At 35.4% G+C, this 21,462-nt stretch overlaps 1 protein-coding gene across 1 annotated transcript in view; it reads right to left on the reverse strand.

Moving 5' to 3' along the window:
- Positions 1 to 1,191: 1,191 nt before the first annotated feature.
- The window catches only part of LOC120542202 (pterin-4-alpha-carbinolamine dehydratase 2-like), a 51,715-nt gene continuing 31,444 nt past the window's right edge, over positions 1,192 to 21,462 (reverse strand). Inside the window, exons 3-4 of the mRNA XM_039774479.1 lie at positions 10,952 to 11,032; positions 1,192 to 2,198 (exon numbers count right to left, since the gene is read on the reverse strand). Coding sequence (XP_039630413.1) covers positions 2,103 to 2,198; positions 10,952 to 11,032 — 177 coding nt within the window. The 3' untranslated portion in view covers positions 1,192 to 2,102. The remainder of the gene's footprint in view (positions 2,199 to 10,951; positions 11,033 to 21,462) is intronic.

Here is a 21,462-nt window from a genome sequence, read left to right on the forward strand (position 1 = left end):
AAACTAGCTGTGAATGCAACATCAACACAACGGTATGTCAGGAGCTTCATGAAATAGGTAGTTTCATACAAGCCTAAGACCACTACTTGAAATGGCAAGCATCAACTGAAGTAGTGTAAAGCACACTGAAATTACACTCTGGACCAGTGGGAACACGCGCTCTGCCAGGTGAACACTACAACAGGCACTGTGCAGTTCAGAAGGTAATTTTTGGTGGAGGAGGGATAACAGTCTGGGGCAGTTTTCAGGGTTTCTGCTCCATACCCTTGGTTCCAATGAAGGGTCCAACTTTGTGGCAAGAGACTGCAGAAGATCCTTTTCTGTAAAATCATGCCTATGATCCTGTGCATAAAGCCAGGTCCATAAAGACATAGTTTGACGAGTGTGGTATAGTGGAACTCGAGTGGCCTGCACACAGCACTGACCTTGGCTCTACTAAACACCTCTGGGATGAATGTGAACACTGACTGTAAGACACGTCTTCTTGCCCAACATCAGTACCTGAACTCAGAAATGCTTTTTTGGCTGAAAAGGATCCAGTTACCACAAATAAATTTAAATAAGTACAAATAAATTTGTTTACAAAGTCAAGAAGAATTATTTTCAGGCTAGTTACTATTAAGTTGTGAATTTAATGATTTTTATTACTGTTTAATAGTGAAACAATAAGGGACTTATTAATGAAATTACTTATTATAAATGTGATGCATAACACAAAACTATTGTAACTATAAATACATAAAATTTGAATATACTGTACATAGGACCATTTTAGGAAAAAGGAATGATAAGAAATTGACTGACTGAGTGTGATTGCTTTCAGTTATTTAACACATTACCTGTGCTCCCAGAAAAATAAAGATATCTTTTCTGCTCTACCTGTTGCACACTGGAATTAAACACCTGCAAATTTAGTTTTAAAAATAGCTAGATCTCACACTCTTTCAAAACAGATCAGAAAACAGGAGTATTGAGAAGTTAAATCCAGTAACAAAACATAAAAATTACCAAGCAAATCTTTGTCAGAAAGAGACCGTGTAATACATAGTCCCTACAATGCACAAAAATATAAAGTTCATATGCTCCTAATAAAAGTAATAGGTGAGCATGTAGCAGTGGTTTTCCATGACTCAAGATTCTCCTGATGAAAACCAGCGAGGCTGACTGGGAGGTGAGCAGAACAGAACACAGTTTTCAACAAAAATATCATTTTAATTGGTCAGGTCCTTAAAGAAATTTTCACAATACACTGACTGTAGTTTATGTCCCAGGTCAACTGTCTCCACAACTGACAGTTTTTTAAAGTCACATTGTTTACAGACAGAATCTTTACTTCACTCTTGAAATTTAATCAACCAGGTGTAAACATTAAATTTACTACATTGAGAGTTATTGGTCCAACATTATAAAGAAAGCATCCTTGCAAAGTGCCACAATTAATATAAAACAAAATTATCAAACATACTGGTTCAGATCAAATCCTTAGATCTTAAGACAATCTGTCTTCTGTGTTTGCATTTTCAGCTACCCATTTTTAATGCATCTATAGCTGCATAGAGGACATTGTGCTCATCCATGTGTCCATGACATTGTCAATATCTGTCTTACCAGTAAATGCTGTCAGAGAAGTGCGGTCTATTGAGGGCAGCATAATGTCTTAAATTGAAGTCCTTTGGTCTTCGTACCATGTAAATGCTGAATATACAGGCAAAACTGGGTTTGTACATACCCATATAAAATGTATTTTTTGATTATTCAACTTCTTCTAAACATACACAATGATTCTGTTTTGTCTTTGTATATTTCCATCCCAATGATAAAAACTCACTTCATTTATATTAAATGAAAAAGACAGCACATAGTGTGAATTATAAAATAAATATTCACCACAAAATCACAAACCAAGTTATCCATTCATTTTGGTTATTATGTCAAAATAGTGACAGAATCAACATAATGTTCTAACATGATGTACTGCCCTGTTGGATACCTATTAATCTTTAAAACCAAATAATTACATATAGTAAATTTAAACGTATGGAAAGCAAATCAAATCAGTTTATCATTTTCTTAATGAACTACATATTTAGTCCCTCTAAAAGCTACATTGTCAGCACGATGTTGTTTATAAACTTGGCAAGTGATATATCTTTTTTCGATAATCCACCACAGTCATGAGTAGTCAAAGTTATTTGGACCTGAAAATAAATGAAAAACAGAAATTATGGTATAAAATAAACAAAATTGTCCTTTACAAATAGTCAATTACAAATATACAGTATATATTAACTAAAAATAGTCACTCCTGGAACCTGCTGATTCTGGACAAACATAAATTTGTACCAAGAATGTGACTCTACGCTAACATAAAATATGGTATATTTTTATTTCATATTTTACCTTTAGAGAAATCAGCATTGAATGTAATATTGTAAACTGAATAAAACACACCACTGTATTTTAATAACAAGTGCCTTCTATACTGCAATAATTGCAAAAATTGGGAGAATCTGAAATTATTACTTTGATATTGCATGAGTAACTGGTTAATGTTTTATGATGGAAGACATTATGCGGTGTGCATGTGTGTGTGTGTGTGTGTGTGTGTATGTGTGCGTGTGCGCATGCTCTTCCATTTTTTCACTCCATCCTTCCAACCCTCACCATGATATAAATGACAGCACATCAGATACTGGACCACTGTGGATTGAGCTTGTAGCATGTTGCTAATCTATTTCAGTTTGTTTTCAGGTGAGCTACACACATTTACAGCACTTTGCCTCCCGTCTTCCATTGTTTAATGCTTTCTAATAAGCAGTACAGATACATTGTCTAACAGTTTGCAGCACTTGCAGCAGTGCTACTTAAATGAACTGTAAATCCCAGCATCCCTGGGAGTAGTTTGTCATTGGGCAGTTGAGGTGTTGCAGAGGGGGTTGCTGGGGGAAATAAGGTATAGTACAGAAGAAGTCAGCAGGATTGAGATAGTCTATGCCTACTTGTTTCAACACTTCACCCTCAATAATATTACAAATACAACCACCTCAGATTTCTCTTGTTCTTTACCTGTTTGTTCTGTGATTTCATCTTGATTGGATAGGTCTTCATCTGGAGAATGCTCCCAATCACTTCAGATCATCACATAACAACTAGAACTCGGTAGGAAAATACTTTTCATAACATTCAGGACACTATTCACTTGATCAACACCATTTGCATCTTTGGAACTGGACTGTATTGCGAGTCTTTACTGTTTTGTGCATAGTGTTTTGTTAGGTTTCATTTGTTCAGTGTTAGCTAGGTAGTTATTACTGTCGGGGAAATTGAGTGGGATTTGCATGCACGTTGTCTGTCAATTGATTTTTGTTTTACCTTCACTACTTGTATAATATACTGTTTATTTGGGCCGCTGTGTTATGTGTTTGTGTGCAGAGGTAAGACTGGGTGCATTTCTGGAGTCCCCAAACTAAAATAAATAAATCACTGTTTTAGGACAATGTGAAGTTGAGCATCCTGCAACTGCTACACTCTGTTGATTTATTTTCTTTCACTTTTCTTTTAGTCTTATTTTAGGTTACAAAAGGGAAATCAAGCAAACAAAATTAGAATTGTGATGTGGGACAAGCTTTCCTCAAACTAAATAATCAATTTAAAAGGTACATTCACTTCCTGTTCATTATGGCCAAATGCTAGGAGGGTGGGTGACCTTTGCAAGTGACAGTTATACTTGCATGAGCAAGAAAGGCCTTCTTAGAAAGTAAGAGCATTGAAAGAAAAAAGAAGCTCAACAACACAAATGCAACATGATTCAAGTCATTATAACCAGGTTCCAAAGACCCTCAACATGCCATGTGAGGTTGTCAGCTTGCACTTTGAAAATGGAAATACTGTCTTACAACACAGGAAAGTGAAAACCTTGACTTATATTAAACAAACCTAATTCAAATAATGAATGACTATAATAAATTAAACTTCATTTAAATAAACAATGCATCTGGCACCAACTTGATGTAGGTGCTTTGCTAATGTCCCTTCCTTGTGAATGTACTGCCAGGTTTAACAAGTGCCCTGTAACCATAAACTGGATTAAAACAATAAGAATACGGATGGATGGATGGAAAAATTGATTAACGTAGTTTGATACTTTGAGAGTGACTAAAGTTTTACAAATTTTAATCACTGCATAAAATGCTGAATTTTAGCATTGCTTTACTGATCTAAAATGCTTGTGTGATACTTGCAGACAGTCTATAGTCTTGAAATCAGCAAGCTGATTCAGAAACAGCCAATTCTCTGCCAAAGAAATGAGGCAGTGGGATTGGCCATTAAAATTACAATCAGTACACCTTTGCTTATTAGATGGTTGTAAAATCCTGTTTTGAATCACAGCCAGCAAGCTTTAGCTCCCACTCTTAATGCTAACACCGAGAAGGGCTCTGTTCCTTAGCAAATACTGTAGCATATATTTTGCTACAGAAAATAGTGCCAAGCATCATATTTGACTCACATACGTAGAAGGTACACTGATAGGAGACCCTAAAATCTGATACTTCATACTTGCAATGATTTACAAGTAAAACACTAAAATGTAATTTAATTTTCTGCAACATTGTCTACAACATTGAACGATGTGAGGAAAACCACAGAGATAGTTATTGATTTGGGATTAAAATTGCACAGGAGTGCTACCTATTCAAATAAATAAGAAATGGATTGAGCAAATTACATTCTACAAATATTTTAGAATCCAGGTAAATTATCAACTAAGATTTTCTAATGTAGCATTGAAACTGTCAGTGTGATGTGATCTGATTCTTCCACTCATCTGACACATACCAGATTTAAGTATTAATATTTAAAAACAACAGGGAGTCACATTTATTTAGATCAGATACATGTTGCTTTCATATGTGGCAATGAATTCCAATTAAATTCAGATCATCCATATCCAATCTGTGCTCAAAAAGTCGGATCAGATTTTTGCTCAATGATATGGCTTGATAATATTATTTTTGTGCATTATGTAACACAGTAAAGGAAGGCTGTGGTGGAAGGAGAGAAAATTGTTTAGAAGACAAATATTACTTGTCTCATTCTAAATTTCTTCAGACACAGGGAGTCATCAAATTGGCTAACAATACTGTTCCACAACTCTTCGCTCCTGTTTTGTACCAAAATTACTCTTTGAATGGAGTAGGAGAAAGGAGCCACAGCAGAAGATGCTAAGGGATGTAATGCCATAGCCATTCTGCATTGACTCATCATATCTGGAAAATAAGCTCTGCTTCTAAAACAGAAAATTGAAGAGCATAGGCAGAAAAAAGTGAGGATACATTTTGATACTTTTAGAGGCCTGTGCCTGGATAACAATGAATGAACAGCACATGCATAATTAGCTTATGTATAACACTCAGGCCACATCTACATGTAATTCACACCTCATACATCGAATTGTATTTCTTCACCATTTGATTTTGGACCTTGAGACCTGGCAATGTAAATACGGGTAATCGTGTCCCAGGTATGGTTAACAAATTGTGAACTGCTGTATTCTACCAGTTTTTAATATATATCTACTGAAGAGGAAACATGTTTGTTAAAAAAAAAAATTGCAAACCTTGATGCACAAGTTAAATGGCAATTAGAGTCACTACAATAATTCACATTTCTGGAACAGCTAGGTTGCAGACATTGTTTTAAAAATACTTAATGAACATATCTACCAATCCTGTGTGGTCTGACAAGGAAAGGTATAACAAAATAAGAGATGTCTTGTACTCTTACCAATTATCGCTCAAACAGTAATTCATCCAAAAAAGTGTATTTATCTTTTCAAATAAGCATTTTTCGTTTTGCCTTACTGTACATTTTATGTTCTTTGGTCTTATGTTTAATAAATTGTAACTCACATGATCCATTTTATGTCCTATTTTGAAATAATAAGGTTCACCCTGATCTTGATGTACCTTTTCTGGAATTATGACTTATGTAAATGGGATCCTGTCAGATATAGTTTTCTGCCTGTTAAATACAGTTAAATAAAGGACTGGACTGATGAATTAAAGATTAGTCACTTTTTAAAAATGATTCATCAATTAATAAAATGACTGATATTTGCAATGGCTCAGAATACATGTATGTATGCTACTGTAATCAGGGGCTTTATAATAAATAAATAAATCAATCAAAGGATATATTGGCAAAGCTGTTGAAAAGGTTGAACAAAACTAAAGTGTCCAAAGCAAACACACCTGTATATGAGAACATGCATACTCTGTATACAAAATACACCCTTCCCTGAATTCAACCTCAGCACTTAATAACTGGAAAGAAGCAAAACTGGGCTTAATACAATTGTCTAATTTGCAAAAAATCTTTGAACTATGCATTTTTTGTTCTTTAAATCTAGGCCTATTCATCATTTACTTACTTCTAGTACACTCCATTATTCTGCATGGAATGACAGGGTGCCCTTCAGCAGATCTGACACACCTTCACAAACAGAGATATGGCAGCAAGTAGAAATTCAGTAATTTTATTCATAATGTAGCTCATGCATTCAGACAGGGTGAAGTTAATGAGAAGAAAAGTACACACAATAGAACCAAATAAACTTTAACTGCAACAATGCAAATAACTAAACAAAAAGGCAAGTTACCTAACAAACTGTGTGGGTGGCTTGCTGGTCCATTTGTTCCATTGAAAACAAGTTCTTTCTTCTTCTGATTCACTCCTCTACCTCCACAAGTTTAACCTTGTCCTTCAGTGACAATCTTTTCCTGATTCTTCCATGTTTAACTTTAAATTATGGCAAAAAACTAATTTTTTTTTAATAAAAAAAACACACACAGTAGCCATGGTGACAAGAAAGCTATTAGCAACAAGCTGTACAGTAATGGAATAGTTCATAAGCTACCTAAATTCCAGATGACATAGCTGCTATATATGAAATGCATTTTTATATTACAATATAAAAAATAACTGAACTGAACCAAGGAATGATTTATTAACACTATATAATTCTTAGTTTTTGGCTAAGTAACTCACACACACACACACATACACACACTCATTCTACTATCCTGCAGCCACAAAATATGAGAAATAGAAATAAAAAGAATACATTAAGTTATGACTCGCTGCATAAAATCAAGAGTCAAAAGTTATCTGATAGGATTCTTTGAGATAACTACCAACTATACACTGACTGCAGTGTGAGTAAGGGTGGTTGTATGCATGTGGGTGCCTTGCAATAGCCTGGTGCCCTGTCCAGGGTCATTCCCCATTTTGCACCTAGTGCTGCAGGGAGAGGGTCTCCCCAATCCCTGTGTGTATGTATAATTTCAAATTACAGTATAACAACATAATCATAGTAACTCCCTACTTCCCTACTAGAAACATTAGAAAGGCCAATAGTCACTAACAACCATCATTTGTCAAACTTTCCTCCCAGTTCAGATTTACGGGGTGGTGCGGTTGATCCCAGGAGCAATACCACAGTCTAATCTTGTATGGGGCTCTTGTTCACTTTACAACCCTCCAAAAATTTTAAATTGGCCATACATCTAACAAAAACTAAGGATGCAAAGAACAGAGAAATCCATAGTTACCAAAGTTGGACAACAGCAAACAAAATCAACAATGTCCTTGAAAAAAATCACCTTACTTGTGTCGCATAATCCATGTCAAGTCGTCCAACTAACAACATGCCGGAAATAAAGTATGTATTTTTACAAACCGGATTCCAAAAAAGTTGGGACACTAAACAAATTGTGAATAAAAACTGAATGCAATGATGTGGAGATGGCAAATGTCAATATTTTATTTGTAATAGAACGTAGATGACAGATCAAACGTTTAATCCGAGTAAATGTATCATTTTAAAGGAAAAATATGTTGATTCAAAATTTCACGGTGTCAACAAATCCCAAAAAAGTTGGGACAAGTAGCAATAAGAGGCTGGAAAAAGTAAATTTGAGCATAACGAAGAGCTGAAAGACCAATAAACACTAATTAGGTCAATTGGCAACATGATTGGGTATAAAAAGAGCTTCTCAGAGTGGCAGTGTCTCTCAGAAGCCAAGATGGGTAGAGGATCACTAATTCCCACAATGTTAAGCAGAAAGATAGTGGAGCAATATCAGAAAGGTGTTACCCAACGAAAAATTGCAAAGACTTTGCATCTATCATCATCAACTGTGCATAACATCATCCGAAGATTCAGAGAATCTGGAACAATCTCTGTGCGCAAGGGTCAAGGCCGTAAAACCATACTGGATTCCCGTGATCTCCGGGCCCTTAAACGACACTGCACCACAAACAGGAATGCTACTGTAAAGGAAATCACAGAATGGGCTCAGGAATACTTCCAGAAACCATTGTCAGTGAACACAATCCACCGTGCCATCCGACGTTGCCAGCTGAAACTCTACAGTGCAAAGAAGAAGCCATTTCTAAGCAAGATCCACAAGCTCAGGCGTTGTCACTGGGCCAGGGATCATTTAAAATGGAGTGTGGCAAAATGGAAGACTGTTCTGTGGTCAGGCGAGTCACGATTCAAAGTTCTTTTTGGAAATCTGGGGCGCCATGTCATCCGGACCAAAGAGGACAAGGACAACCCAAGTTGTTATCACGCTCAGTTCAGAAGCCTGCATCTCTGATGGTATGGGGTTGCATGAGTGCGTGTGGCATGGGCAGCTTGCATGTCTGGAAAGGCACCATCAATACATATATTCAGGTTCTAGAACAACATATGCTCCCATCCAGACGTCATGTCTTTCAGGGAAGACCCTGCATTTTTCAACAAGATAATGCCAGACCACATTCTGCATCAATCACAACATCATGGCTGCGTAGGAGAAGGATCCGGGTACTGAAATGGCCAGTCTGCAGTCCAGATCTTTCACCTATAGAGAACATTTGGCATCACAAAGAGGAAGGTGCGACAAAGAAGGCCCAAGACGATTGAACAGTTAGAGGCCTGTATTAGACAAGAATGGGAGAGCATTCCTATTTCTAAACTTGAGAAACTGGTCTCCTCGGTCCCCAGACGTCTGTTGAGTGTTGTAAGAAGAAGGGGAGATGCCACACAGTGGTGAAAATGGCCTTGTCCCAACTTTTTTGGGATTTGTTGACACCATGAAATTCTGAATCAACATATTTTTCCCTTAAAATGATACATTTTCTCAGTTTAAACTTTTGTTCCGTGATTTATGTTCTATTCTGAATAAAATATTAGAAGTTGGCACCTCCACATCATTGCATTCAGTTTTTATTCACGATTTGTATAGTGTCCCAACTTTTTTGGAATCCGGTTTGTACTATAATGTTGTTAAATAAACTATGATTGGAAAACGCTCTAATGAATTAAAATACAACATGATCAGAGGTGAACATGCATTTGAATTGTAAAAGGCATATTGTCTTCCTGAGGTTTTCACTTGGCATCTTTAACTTTTATCTTCAGTTGTACACATCTGTCAGTGAACTCTGCACTGTCCACCTCATGTGAAGCGCAATGTTAGCCAGTGAATAAGCTGTTACTGGACTGGTCTCATGACCAATGAAATTGGGGGAGAGACAGATCTTCAATTTAAATGATCACATCCGAGGGTGTTTCAGTTCATAAAAACATTTTCTGAAAGTAATTTATTTAACAATGTTTTAGCAAAAATACACGTTTGGGATGTTGTGAGCATACAACTGGTTGACTTGGCATATGAATTATGCAATATAAATAATGACATTTTTTTCATGGAGCGTTTGCTATTGTTTGGTGTTATGCAGCAACACCATATTCTTCTACACCAGTGGTTCTTAACCTTTTCTTCTGGAGACCCAATTTTGCTTTTTTTCTGTCTTCCAGACCCAGAATCACCACTGACAGTCAACTGAGGAGGGGGGGAGGGGGGGTTCCCCCTTGGAGAATCACCAACAGCCCATGGCGACCCATCGTAAAACACTCAGCAAACCGTACACGAACCTAAGCCATTGAGTACAATTGTGAATCAAAACTCTAAACACACAGTTTAAGAACATATGTTGTACACAGTCTTAAAATTTATTATCTTTATTCTGCATGAAAACTTGAGAATATAATTTATGGGTGGGGTATTCTTTTAACATGAATTTGCCAAGCTCCTGTACATTTCAGTTTTTAATCTGGTTGTGAAAGTGTGTAAAAGTTGTGATTACTCATTAATTTACATCTGTTAAATATACAAATGGTATACAGCAGGCACTGAAAGTTGCAACAACTAAAGAAACCTTTTCAGTATCGGGGGGGAAATTATAAGAAATGACATTTTCAGAATACTCATTGGAATGGGCAAAGCAAACCTGAAAAGAAAATTTTCTCACCGAAAAAAATAACTACATTTGCTAAGATGTCAGCATGATGTTAAAGTACATCTAACAAAGAAAACAGGAGACTTCTGTAAGGAGATTAAATTAACTAGCTGTGCTACTGACGAAAAAACTCTTGTGACTTTAAGACTACAAGAGAATCTGGAACAGATCGGATAGGATGTAACTGTACAAACCGATTTGTGATCAGCCAAAATGCTGCTTGCAGTGGGTATGTAGTTCATAAGCAGTTACAGGTGCATTTCATATTGGTGTGTTTTCTTCACTAAACCTTAATAAAATTCAGACCAAACTAGGAGGAGGAGACAGCAGCAAAGAATCTTAAAGGGATGAAATGAGATTACATCATTTAACAAGAAATAAAAAATGATAAGTGTTAGTTGAAATAATATTTACAGTGCCTGGTTCTTCTGAAAAAAAATAAACCAACAGTACTTGTACAGCATTAGTTAGCTTTTGAATAAAATGTAAAAAAAAGCAAATAAAAACTTGTACTTCATCTTTTAATAATGGATCAAAACAAAAACTTTGTCAATTCCATTTTCTCTCTACTAGATCATGAGCAAATGTCTTACTTCATTCTTACCTTGTTGTAAACATTGAACCATTCGGGATGATGATCCATTTTTTCAGACTGTAGTGCCACTCGAGTCATAAACCCAAATGCCTGTATAAAAAATAAAGTAAAATACTGTTTGTTAATTTTTCTTCCAAACTTAATTTAAATAAATATGTAGGTTTTATATTTCACTGTCAGTTTTCCAAAAATTTATTGTACCCACCTTCTATTATTGTGTGCTAAAGAACTAAAAAGCTTACAGAAACTAAGATGTTAAAGGAAACGTCTTGCTCCTTGAAGTAAATCCTCCTGATCAGGAAAGATTATTATGCTTATATATGAGACAGGATTCAAACTCAAGACAACAGAACAACGTGAATAAAAGTTTTAGCCTTTATAAGTACCAGACGCAACCTCATTACAATTATTTTAATTTTAAAAATAATTCTACATACTAACTTTTGCCAAGTTTATAGAAAAAAAAATATATATATCAGGGTAAGCCAATTCAGCGTAATTTCCCACTGCAATCTCAAATAAGCCTTTAAATACTTCCTGAGTTAATTAAATAACCTGAATTAGTATTGTTTATAAGCAAAGTTTGCATTTGGTTATACACTTTGTTTATATTATAATATTAAAATTATTACAAAATGACATAGAAGCGAAATTATATTTAGCTACAAACATATTTCTAATCAGTTTAACCATTTATTTTCTTCATTTTGTAACACGATCGGTGACTTAATCTAATTGGTTATAAAGGAAGCTATCTCCTGGTCAATTTAAGTAATTGCCAGATTCCTGCAACACGACCCAGTAACCAATTTCAAGTGGAGTCTGTTATTTTTCAAATTTGATTAAAAATAAAGGTAATTATTAAAATTCTGTCTTACACGTGCATAGGCATGCACACACTAATACTGAATAAAAAAAAAAAGATTTAATTCTGCAAACACACTTGTGAGTACCATTAGTAATATACAGTACTACATTTTAACTGGGAACCATTTTGTTTACACAGGTGATTCCACTTTACTTTTTTCTGAACAAAAGTTATCTATTCCATAAATGGCTATGCATTTCTCCACCTTATCTAATAAACTATTAAATTGTAATTGATAGTATTTATGGTTGCTTCATATTTGTTAAAACTCATACTAAGATTGATATTCTTTAGTTTGTAAACATCTAATCTAAAGTAAATATTTTTAATAACAGACATTACAAGACATCTATTTAGAAAATTGGAGAGGGGGTCTCACAAGAACTATCATTTCCATTTTACTTTTTTTATTGTATGAAACATACTGTTGCAGCCACAATAATTCACATCCTGTCAGTCTCAGCAATTTGATGTAACATTACGCAGACCTGCATCTTCAATAATCAGAAACATTTGACCCGGCCAAATCAAGTGTTTCCCTTCTTACTGCTTTAGGGGCAGTTCTGGTTGTTACCATATGATTGTCATAAAACACTGAATAAGACACAGATCAACAATGGAGTGGCATTCCCACACTGCGGTGAAAATATACAGTTTTAGTTTAAAACACATGTGTTTGGCACTTGCATATCAGTTTTCCAAAGACTCGGATGGTGCTTAGAAATACCTCCTTTGCCAAAGCTAACTGAATGTAATACTTGAGCTGCTCTTGTCCAAGAATAGATGTCTTTAACAGTGGTCCAAAAAGCAGCTGAATTTCATATAACTTTTTTTTGCTGAGTGTGGCTTTTTTTTTTTTTTAAGTATTTCTGTTCTTAAAACCATGTTATGAGTAGAGACTAAATGTGGCTAAGTAAGACATTACAGCTGTATACTTCCTTCAAGTTATATGGCAAAGAGTCAATTCTAAGCATCAGAACATTTGTGTTTTTCAGGATCCACTTATTAAATTCAAAGTTTTTCACCAAATAAAAGATAAAATCAGTATAAACTGCTGTTTACTGAAATAGTCAAGCTCCAAAATACTATTGTAGTCAGTGCCAATTCTAATCCATTTTTAACTTTCCCAAAGTTTTTTAAACTGTTAAATATTATAAAAGTGTGTCGGAATTAGTCTCTGACCAAAATGCCATAGTGCTCATACTGCCAATCAATACTGCTAGATCCCAGATCTATTAGTAAAAGATCTTCTACTAGAACAGATAAAATTAAAGCCCGAAGCAGGAAAACACCTTAAATGCCAGCTAGCATAAATATTCCTGGAAATCATATTTTAGAGAAAATTAATTCTTTACTTACTCTGCAAAAAATTGATAATGCATTTGTATACAGATGATTAGAATTATAACTTCAAGGTACAATAGTTATTTCAGATAAGGAAAGCAGAGGTTTCAAGGTAAGATACAGAAACTTGGAGGTATGGTAATAATATCTGATGAACCTGGCACTGAAGAGTGGTGGCATTTTGATTAGGAGACACAAATAATCTAATGTGAAAATTTAAACTCGGCAAATCTAGGACTATTTTCAGAAGATGTCAATACACAATTTCTATAGCAGAAGGTGTACAGAACACCTATTTGACCTGGCTAGTCTTTGTTGGGGTGACTTAATTACTTGAACCATGCCAAAACAGTGGCCATTGCACATGGAGGAATAAACTTAGCTTGGGTAGTTTTTTTTTTTTTTTAACAAACCTAAGGTAATGTAAGTATCTTTGATTTCTCATTAGCATAATGAGCTCTTTTTATGCAATATAGACTATGTTAGTATACTACAATGTCTCCCCTGAATAGGGGAAACGAGTTCATAAATAATATCAACCAAGTCAGTAAATGATATGGACTGAGAACTGAAAACAACTGTTGCTCTTAAAATCTGTCATCCTTGCTCTTCACTAAAGTTTCCACTCATATCAATGAAAATAACTTCTATTAAAGCTTTAAGTGTCTGTTTGCGAAATTTAAAAAAATGATTGGTAAAACAGTTTATGTAAAACAGAAATTTGAAACATTTAGAAGTTTAAAAAAATAAAGTTTATATATTTATTAAGATACCAAAGAGAAAATCTCTAAGAATGTAGCATTCATTCATGCTTTGATCCACAAGAGATGCATTTTGTATGCTGTAATGTTAGCCTAGTGGATGACCTATTTACATTTTCCTATACAGTTTTTCACTCTTCAGTTTGCCAACATGCCAGATATTATAAAAATTAACTACCAGCTGCTTTATCTGGTGTTTGTACATAATCAGCAAGTGTTTTTCAACCAAAAGAGGAACTTACTAAATAAGAACATTAACAACGCTCTCGAAAAGTGATATTTGGACTTATTTTAATTACAAAGACGTTCTAAACAGTCTTCTCAAGGACAAGCACATGTTCAGGTAGTCTCTCTCACTCTATTAACCTTTTTTGAGAGTGCCTTTTGGTATTATATTTGGGGTGATGGGGTTAGAGCTGTTACAGTAGCTTCTGTGAAAGCTAACATTATTTTTCCTCTATATACATAATATATACACATGCAGTACATACATATATATACATATAGAAATATATATATACATAAATACATATAAATATATATATATACATACTGTATATATATACACATACACACATATATACAGTATATACACACACACATATAGTATACACACACACACACACACACACACACACTAGGCATATACTGTATTCAGGAACGGCAAGGTAATGTTTTAATAGATTTACATGGTTTTAGACACCTATGAGCAAGTTATGACCATTGATATCTGCCAAAATATGAATTACAAAATCCAAATGAAACTAGACTAAAATTTCTCACTACTAAAATCCCAGCTTTATTTCAGTAACAGGTTGTCTCAGAGTCTGATACTAGAGAAATCGTAAGGTTAGGTTTATAGTAAGTTAGTCCTGTTTTACCTGGGCATGGATCGAACATTGCACTTTTCAATTTTATTCATCTTGATTGTTCTTTAGTCATTCCTTTACTTTTAGTATATTGCTTTAGCATGAAACTAAATAAATAAACACAACTTTAAAGTAAGAATGTTTCACAATGAGGAATATTTGAACAAATTCAAAATAAAAATAATGTCATCAGGTAAAGCAAATTTGAAATTAAGTTTAACACTAAAAGGTGACATCTGTTGGTAGTTTTTTGTATAGCTGTGGCATTCCTGCCCGAGTCTATGATGTATTAGGACTGGCTTTTTGCTCATGTCAATTTTCCAGAACACCTTTTTACAGAACAACAGCCTAGCTCCTGGAGTACCACACCTCTCTGGCAGCTAAAAAGGTGCAACAGAATTTTTTTTAAGTAACTGTGCCCATATACAACTAATGTAAGTAAAATTAATAAAACATAAAATTCGCTGAAGTACAGTTTTTGCCATTTCCTCTTTAAATTCCTTAAACAGCAATATAAAAATAATTCTTACTTGTAACACTGACTGGCTACTTTATTATGTATAATGATTAATTCAAAGAGTTTGAGCCTCAATTGTAAAAGGATACACAAAGGCGTAGGATTTGAAAGAGCCAAAAATTACCTCTTGGAAAATAAAATATTCAAATTACAAGTTCCCTTATGCCATTAGTTTTTTTTAGTCTAGAGTACAGTGGTATTCTTTTTTAAGTGCTTATCGACACACACAGACCTATGATTCTCTAACTTCATGTCACTCTAGTAAACAAATAGATTCTTAAACAGAATCTTCTCCATATACTATACAAGGAGGTAACCCTTTAACTCCAAAAACTCCTCAAAAATCAAAAGCAGGTCTACGTTGGCTATACTTAGGCTTTAACAACGTAAAGGAAGTAATTCATTTATGAAACATCAAATTAAAAATGGATGAGAATTACACCTACATAATAAACCTACTACTGATATGACATTCAATTAAAAAAGAGGGACTGAAGAAAAGTAATAGCCAGTGTAAATGTATCCTATTTTGTCAGCACCTTCTTGTGCACAAATGCTTTTAAAAGTTGTCTTTTTTAATACATGCATAATCAGAAGAAAAAAAAAAGATGAGCATTATTATGGAAAAAATGAATATCTCTACTAGTATAAAACCTTATGTTAACTTGCACTTCTGTTACAAAAATGGGGAAAGGGGAAAAAGAACTGCATTAATACAGTATATCTTACTTAAAGACAAACAACCAAGACAAAATACAGAGATTACTGTAGCAATTTGCTGCATTTCACTGTATTCAAAACTTTCAAAAATAAAAGATAAATCAATTTCCCAAATATATTCAAGACAATATTGCATCCAAAGAAAAACTCTCAATTTAATGCCAATAATACAGTGAAAAGTTTTGAGAATGAGAGTTTTTGGCTAAAAATTTTGAGAACACACACAAGTATTGGTTTTCACAAAGTTTGCTATTTCAGTATTTGTAGATCTTTTTGTCAGATGTTCCCTGGTCATGGACCCAAATTTTTGATGTTTTGTTCCCTGAGCCACTTAGTTAATCACTTTTGCCTTATGGCACAGTGCTCCATCATGCTGGAAAAGGCATTGTTCATCACCAAACTGTTCTTGGATGGTTGGGGGAAGTTGCTCTCAGAGAATTTTTTGTACCATTCTTAATTCATGGCTCAGGGAACAAAACAATGAAATTTTGGGTCCATGGCCAGGAAACTCCCCAGACCTTAATCCCATTGAGAACTTGTGGTCAATCCTCAAGAGGCAGGTGGACAAACAAAAACCCATACATTCTGACAAACTCCAAGCATTGATTGTGCAATAATGGGCTGCCATCAGTCAGGATTTGGCCAAGAAGTGCATTGACAGCATGCCAGGATAAATTGCAGAGGTCTTGAAAAAGTAGGGCTAACACTACAAATATTGACTCTTTGCATAAACTTAATATAACTGTCAATAAAAGCCTTTGAAACTTATGAAATACTTGTAATTATACTTCAGCATACCACAGAAACATCTGACAAAAAGGTCTAGAAACACTGAAGCAGCAAACTTTGTTAAAACTAATACTTGTGTCATTCTCAAAACTTTTGGCCACGACTGTATATTTCAAATCAAAAGCCATCAAATTATTTCCATACAAACACATATGTTTCCAAAATATTAAATGTTACTAGAATGGATATAGGCAGCATTTTGCCTTTAACACAATGATGGTAGTTTTAAATCCAGAATGGAAAAAAGTCTAAGTGGGTAGGCTCTGGTTTCCTCATAACCCACAATTGTAGACATAGTCAACATCATTATATGAACAGATGACAGCAGTGTCAAATCTCCACTACAAGCAGCTTGTTCTTCTCATCTCACAGACACCTGATTAGATGGAGATGTGGTGGTGACTGAGAAATTCACTGCATTAAACAGAACTCCGTATTAGGTCTCTTTAACCATTTCAGGCCTTTCCCAGCCTGTGGGATGGAGTAATATTCTACTGAAAAGGCCAGTTCACAAATGGGTACATTGCTACAAGAAAAAGACAGACAAATATCCTTTCAAACATTATAATGTTTGTATAAAAGGGGTCCCAATATGTTTCAAGAAAATGCACTCCAAACTACTATGGCATCACCACTATCAGTCTGCTTTACTGACATCTGATAGAAGGCATCCATAAACTCATTAGTTTGCCCCATACATTGGGATGGAAAAAAAACAAAATCAGAAGGAATCAGACTCCACTAGCCCATATACGATTTGTTTTGTGTTCTTTTCCCTACCTCATACATACCCTTTTTTCACTGTCCAAATCTCAGTTTGATCACCATGAGCTATTACTCCATTCACAAAAATTTTAATTGAATTTTGCTTTCCAATATTCCTCATCCAGCAACACTACTGTACTCAGCTGACTGACCACTAAAATTAGAGGAGTACAACAGTTGACAGGCTAGCCAGTTTGCAAAGCTGGTACACATAAGTCATTTCTACTGACCACTTTCATCAGCTGGTACTGAAACCCAAATGCCAGAGTGTCTAACCCACTACTATGTCACATACAAGGTCATTAGAATTTGTATTCTTACCCATACTTTCTCAGAACATCATATACCAATACCAATTTCATGTATGCAGTGGATTACTTGGTACCAGACTGCCTGTTTTTTTACAGCACTGTCCACAAATCAGACACTCCCACTGATTAAAGATATGCGACATATACAGTAGCGTTTGTAAGTAGAATGCTCTAAATGAGTAGTCAAGGAATATAACAAAAGGAATGGAGTAGTGGTTAACAGACATACCGCACAACTCTAAGTTTACAGGTTCAGCAGCAGCCCACAAAGTGAACCTTACTTTTCATTAGAATACTTTTTTCCTTAGAGAGATCTGTCTAGTTTCACTATATTAGATATGCACAATAGTGCACGAATGGCACCCCAAGTGTGCCAAAAGCACAAGTTTTGTCTGCTGTTCCAGCATTTTGGCAGGATGTTACTCAGTACTTATTACTATATGATACATTCAGCTCCAGAAGACTTTTAAGAGTTCTTTTCATTATTTTTGTAATAATTTTCCCCTGGCCAGCCATCTACAGAGAAATTTCATAAACATCTCAAAGAAAAGCAACAAGTTAAAGGCACAAAAAGTACCAAATCTTTTGCAGAGAGAGACTTAATTTGAAGAAGTGTTGAGTGAGATGAAGAGTAGGGGCATTCCCAACAAGCAAACAAGAATGGTACTGAAGAGTGATACTGTATATAGGGGGTGTCAAACTCATTCTGGATGGCCACAATGGCTGAAAGTTTTCCTTCCAGCCACTTTCTTAAATCAGTAATTGTTTCCTGGAATAGAAAATACTTCACTAGTCTTAATTTTAATTGATTTGCCTATTATGAGAACCTTTAACTGTTTTTTTTTCTTAAGCAGCAGTAAAACAATAATGAGACAGAAAATGAAACAGAAGACCAGCTAAATTAACACCATTGACAAACCACCAAAAAAGAGATCACCCAACACTCTCTGTATGGTGACATGTGAAAGCAACTTTATTTGTTGTTGTGGTTTTCACTGCCATTCCCAAAATCACCAACAGCCCTGGCAATACTGTGAGAGAACACTGCAAACCTTGCAATACATTTGAGATATTTCTTAAGGATGCATTTATATTTTGAGCCAAACTCCCCTTTATCCACAGTTAGTGGATCAGCCTGTTTAGTAGTTGTGGGATGTTGTGTTGGTGCTATTGTCCTTTATGTTCATAGCAGCCTGTCATACAAAAACACAGTCTACTACACAAATTAAGAGTGTTTGTAAAGTGAGCATGTGATGACAGCATATGACTATGCCATAAAAAGCATAATGGTAGGCAGAAAAAGTGTCAATTTTTTAAAAATTGTTTTCTAATATTACACATCAATTCATGGCAAAAAGAGAATTTTGATGGCAATTACACATCGCCTTTCTGTTGCGCTTGTGTTACCTGGTAACACAGATACCTTCTGGCAACAACTACAGTCATGTGAAAACATTAGGACACCCTTTGAAAGCATGTGGTTTTTGTAACATTTTTAATAAATGGTTATTTCATCTCCGTTTCAACAATACAGAGAGATTAAAGTAATCCAACTAAACAAAGAAAACTGAAGAAAAGTCTTTTCAAGATCTTCTGTAAATGTCATTCTACAAAAATGCCTATTCTAACTGAGGAAAAGATAGGACACCCTCACATGTATTCCCTCTTAAATTGGCTCAGATCTCACACAGGTATATCACACCAGGTGCACATAATTAGTAGATCGTTACTCTGCATGTTGAATGAGGCTTGCCCTATTTAAACCTCAGACATTTAGTTTGGTGTGCTCCTGACTGTTGAAGTGAGAGTGAGCACCATGGTGAGAACAAAAGAGCTGTCAGAGGACTTCAGAAAAGATTGTAGCAGCCTATGAGTCTGGGAAGGGATTTAAAAGATCTCAAAAGATTTTGAAATCAGCCATTCCACTGTCCGGAAGATAGTCTACAAGTGGAGGGCTTTCAAAACAACTGCCAACATGCCCAGGACTGGTCGCCCCAGCAAGTTCACCCCAAGAGCAGACCGCAAGATGCTAAAAGAGGTCTCCAAAACCCTAAAGTGTCATCTCGAGAACTACAGCAGGCTCTGGCTACTGTTGATGTAGAAGTACATGCCTCTACAATCAGAAAGAGACTGTACAAGTTTAACTTGCATGGGAGGTGTGCAAGGAGGAAACCTTTGCTTTCCAAGAGAAACATCGAGGCCAGACTGACATTTGCCAGAGATAAAGTTGACAAAGACCAGGACTTCTGGAATAATGTTCTTTGGACAGATGAGTCCAAAATTGAATTATTTGGACACAACAGCAGAGGACATGTTTGGCGTAAACCAAACACAGCATTCCAAGAAAAGAACCTCATACCAACTGTGAAGCATGGAGGTGGAAGTGTCATGGTTTGGGGCTGCTTTGCTGCAGCAGGACCTGGTCAGCTCACCATCATAGAATCCACGATGAATTCTACTGTGTATCAGAAGGTGCTTGAAGAACATGTGAGACCATCAGTTAGAAAATTAAAGCTGAAGCGGAACTGGACCATGCAACATGACAATGACCCAAAACATACTAGTAAATCAACCAAAGATTGGCTGAAAAGAAGAAATGGAGAGTCCTGGAATGGCCAAGTCAAAGTCCAGATTTGAATCCCATTGAGATGCTGTGGGTGACTTGAAAAGGGCTGTACGTGCAAGAAACCCTCAAACATCTCACAGCTGAAAAAGTTCTGCATTGAGGAGTGGGGTAAAATTTCCTCAGACCGATGTCGAAGACTGGTAGATGGCTACAAGAACCGTCTCACTGCAGTTATTTCAGCCAAAGGAGGTAACACTCGCTATTAGGGGCAAGGGTGTCCTATCTTTTCCTCAGTTAGAATAGGCATTTTTGTAGAATGACATTTACAGAAGATCTTGAAAAGACTTTTCTTCAGTTTTCTTTGTTTAGTTGGATTACTTTAATCTCTCTGTATTGTTGAAACGGAGATGAAATAACCATTTATTAAAAATGTTACAAAAACCACATGCTTTCAAAGGGTGTCCTAATGTTTTCACATGACTGTATGTTCTCATACAAGCAACTTTACATTGATGCCACAAATAACCAGCAGTTGACATAGTGCTATGTTTGTCTAAACACATATTTCAAGTAACAACTGATACATTATACAGTACACTGAAAGTACTTCAGATCAACAATGATTCTTTTTGTCTGAAAAAAAATCCTGCTCAAAAGGAATACATATTTCTTTTTTAATGCTTCATTTATTTGAGTGAGTGCTGCACGACCACACACATTTACTTTTTAAAATTTGTTTCTATACCCCGGTGCTGAATTTGCCTAATGTGAATATGAATAAAAAGTCTTTTGCATTTTTAATGTCAGGACTGCTTTCATCTTGTGTGTCTGCTGGTGCATCCTACTCACAAAACTGTAAGAACTTCTTTTCTCTCCACTGAAGTCTTTGTTGTCTGAAATGACAGATTATAACTACAGATTATTTTTAACTGATACTTCAGGACAATTATAATTACTTGCTTACCATGCATTTTCTACTAGGAGTATACAATAATAATTACAGTCTGAAA

Source organism: Polypterus senegalus, chromosome 13, assembly GCF_016835505.1.
Source record: "Polypterus senegalus isolate Bchr_013 chromosome 13, ASM1683550v1, whole genome shotgun sequence".
Classification (NCBI taxonomy): Eukaryota; Metazoa; Chordata; class Cladistia; order Polypteriformes; family Polypteridae; genus Polypterus; species Polypterus senegalus.